The sequence below is a fragment of the Nicotiana tabacum genome, chromosome 20, assembly GCF_000715075.1.
Source record: "Nicotiana tabacum cultivar K326 chromosome 20, ASM71507v2, whole genome shotgun sequence".
Classification (NCBI taxonomy): domain Eukaryota; kingdom Viridiplantae; phylum Streptophyta; class Magnoliopsida; order Solanales; family Solanaceae; genus Nicotiana; species Nicotiana tabacum.
In genome coordinates, this window is record NC_134099.1 from 103,938,559 (window position 1) to 103,942,055 (window position 3,497).

The 3,497-nt window shown below is 39.6% G+C and overlaps 1 protein-coding gene across 1 annotated transcript; it reads left to right on the forward strand.

Annotated features, from left to right (window-relative positions):
* The first annotated feature begins 627 nt into the window (after positions 1-627).
* Positions 628-1,590, forward strand: LOC107811112 (secreted RxLR effector protein 161-like). The gene is made up of 2 exons (XM_016635984.2): positions 628-810; positions 1,078-1,590. Exons 1-2 carry the CDS (start codon positions 628-630, stop codon positions 1,588-1,590), a joined length of 696 nt encoding a protein of 231 aa, XP_016491470.2.
* Positions 1,591-3,497: the final 1,907 nt, after the last annotated feature.

A 3,497-nucleotide genomic window follows, 5' to 3' on the forward strand; every position in this document is an offset into this window, starting at 1 on the left:
CCTAAAATGGTACATGGATAGTGGTTGCTCAAAGCATAAGACTGGAAGTACAAATGATCTCCTTTCACTTAAGGCCCTGCAGGGAGGGAGTATATCCTTTGAAAATGGAAACAAATAATACATTCTGGGAGTTGGATTGATTGCGAAGTCTCTCTCTCACTCAATTAAAAATTTGTACTACGTGAACGGGTAGAAGTACAACTTGATAAGTGTTTCCTAAATCTGTGATGAGGGAAACAATGTGTAATTTGTGTCAAAAATCTTTACAGTCACAAACCTGGTAACTGGTGAGGTGGTGCTAGTGGCAAAAAGATACAAGAATATCTATGTATATGATTTTGAGTCTCTGAAGAATGGTGATCTAAGTAGTCTAAGTGTTGTTGATGATGATGATGAATTATGGCACAAGAGTCTGGGTCTTGCAAGTTTCACGCTACTAAATAGTTGGTCAGGATGGACCTAGTTCATGGTCGGCCCAAGTCAAGCTTCAAGGATCACAAAGTATGTGATGCATATGTAAAAGGGAAGCAAGTAAGATCCTTATTCAAGCCCAAAAAAGAAGTCAGTACCTCCAGGCCACTTGATCTTCTTTATATGGATCTATGTGGACCTATGAGGGTGGCAAGCATGGGAGGAAAGAAATACATCTTCGTTATATTGGACGATTACTCCAGATTCACCTGGACTTTGTTTCTGAAAACCAAGGATGAAAGCTTTGAAGTGTTTGTTGCCTTTGTCAAAAAGATTCAAGTGAAGATGGGTAATAAAGTAGCCTACATTAGATCTGATCATGGGACAGAGTTTGACAATGTCAAATTTGATGAGTTCTGCACTTAAAATGGCTTTACAAGAGGGAAAATTGACAACACTCTTTTTCTAAAAAAATGAGGGAGGAACCTGCTCATTGTACATGTGTATGTTGATGATATCATCTTTGGAGCCATATCTGACTCTCTCTGTGAAGAATTAGCAAAACACATAGGGAATGAATTCGAGATGAGTATGATGGGAAAATTAAATTTCTTTCTAGGACTTCAAGTGAAGCAATATCAGAAGGGAACATTGATAAATTAACAGAAGTACATCAAGGAGCTACTGAAAAGGTTTGGTATGGAAGCATCAAAAGTCATCGACACTCTTATTGCCACATCCACCCATCTAAACATAGATGAACCTGGTTTCCCTGTAAATCAAACCATGTATAAAGGGATCATAGGGTCGCTCCTGTATCTCACTGCAATCACACCAGACATTGTTTTCAACGTGAGTTTCTGTGTAAGGTTTCAATCCAATAAAAAGGAATCTCATCTGAAGGTTACCAAGAGAATACTGAGATATCTCAAAGGAACACAGGACATGGTCCTTTATTATCCCTTAGGTGACAGCTTTGATCTTATTGGATATGCTGACGCTAATTATGTAGGATATATGGTTGACAAGAAAAGCACTTATGGAATGGCACATTTCCTGGGCTCCTACTTAATCTCATGGGGTACAAGGAAGCAGAACTCTGTGGCACTCTCAACAACAAAAGCTAAATATGTAGCAGCTGCCTCTTATTGTGCTCAACTTCTGTGGATCAAGCAATAGTTGGAAGATTTTGGAGTGTTCTGAGATTGTGTGCCTCTCTTATGTGATAATACAAGTGCACCTAACATGGCTAAAAATCTAGTTCAACATAATAGGATCAAGTATATTTATGTACGTCATCACTTCCTTAGAGACAATGTTTAAAAAGGGCTTATATGCATGAAGTTCTGCAACACAGAAGATCAAATTACAGATATATTACCAAAGCACTCAGTAGAGAACACTACGAGCAAAATCGTCTGGCACTGGGGTTGATAAAACCTAATTGAGAACCTGGTCTATTAATGATTGGCTATGAAAGAAATGTTCAGGTAAACTTAGCTAAAAGGTATTTTCTGGCAAAGTTTAACTCATCTCTATACCGTTACAGGTAGACACGCTTGATGATTACAGAGCAAATAAGCAATTGAGGTTGTATACTCTAGTAAAAAGGGAAAAGCTTAAAAATAAAAGATCAGTCAGGGAACCTGGTTCTCCTGACACATGTTAGTAGTTTCTTTGTTCTCTCATGCATAATTCTGAATGATTAAAACAAGAGCCACAACATCAGCATATCAGTTTTTAGTTTTGTGTCTTTGGAACCCAAACGTCTCACCCGTTATTAATCGACCCAACTCCCTAAAAGTGTCGCCATTTCTATCCCGCCCCTATTTCATCATAAATACATCTATCATTGTCATCACACTCTTCACATCAACACTTTAAAACCTGTTTCCTCTTCTTTCTCTCCTCATTTCACCAAATCCTCTCTCTTTTTCTCACCATGGCTAAAAATCAAGTAATTTTTAGTGTTCCAAGCAACATCCCAACCAAGTCCTCACCAGTTGAAACACCAACGCCCGACTTACCTCTTCACACTACTGCTAACCAAAACCATAGAACAGAGTCACCCTCACATTCTGTCTCCTCTCCTACCATTCGAGTTCCAGTTCTCAAAAGAGTCGCAGAGCCAAAAGAGGTGTTGCCTAGAGCTCTTCTCTTATCTCGCCAGAAAAGTGGGATGAAATAAGTATCTTGAGAATGAAGAAAATTAGGAAATTTCATGTTCAAAGGTAGACCAAATTGAGGGGAATGAAATCATCGACTCAACGAAGACTGCTCCTGATCCCTTGTCCACAGGTAACGCTCCTACTTCCCCTGAGTTTCTCGTGGACCTACAAGAAAAGGAAGCCATAGAAAATATGTTGTCCATCGCCAATGAAGGGGTTTTTGTCGGAGGATGTGAGGATGGTCTTAAGACTCAGGGGGAAGAGTGTGAGCCTGTTGGATAGGGCAATGAGTTTGTGGCAGTTGAACCTTCAACATAGGAAGGTTCTACTGGGGAACCTGCTGAAGGACCTGATCCTCTTTCGGAGAATTCAACTCAGGGTCTCTATTAGGAATCCCAGGTCAGTATTGACCCTGCTCTCTCTCCTCATTTAGATGTTGAACCTTTAAGTGTTATTATGCATGAGACAAGCCCTGTGTTTAAAGAACAAAAGGAGGATAGTGAAGCAAATTCTGATGATTTACCAATTGCCAGTCTGCCTAAGCGTAGATTAGCTATTCATGAAGAGCCAACTCCTAAGCGACCCACAACAAGGTTGCAAAAGAAGGAGGCTCTTGAGTCTGCGCTTAAGAACAGTCAAGCTAAGTCAAGGAGAAGAAAATTAATGAAAGATGGCATAGTTGTAAATGAGAAGATAGTGCCTATTGTGAATGTGGATGGAGAAGAAGCGGAGGAACCTAGTACGTTTGATAAGTTATGTTATTTTGTGTTTGATGATTTGCCAAACAATCTTGAAGAACCAGTTATGATCAGTTCCATTAGTCTGGTTCTCATGAGGAATATGGATGATTCGTAGGGGAACAATGTGGAGATCTGGTTCTCAAGGGAAATATCAATTCTATGTTTGTCATCATCAAAA

What these genes read in the sequence shown, in the direction of transcription:
- LOC107811112 (XM_016635984.2), top strand. Translation starts at nt 628, where the DNA reads ATGGGAGGAAAGAAATACATCTTCGTTATATTGGACGATTACTCCAGA. An exon ending in ATGGGACAGAGTTTGACAAT is followed by an intron (nt 811 to 1,077) that starts GTCAAATTTGAT and finishes ATAAATTAACAG; the next exon opens with AAGTACATCAAGGAGCTACT.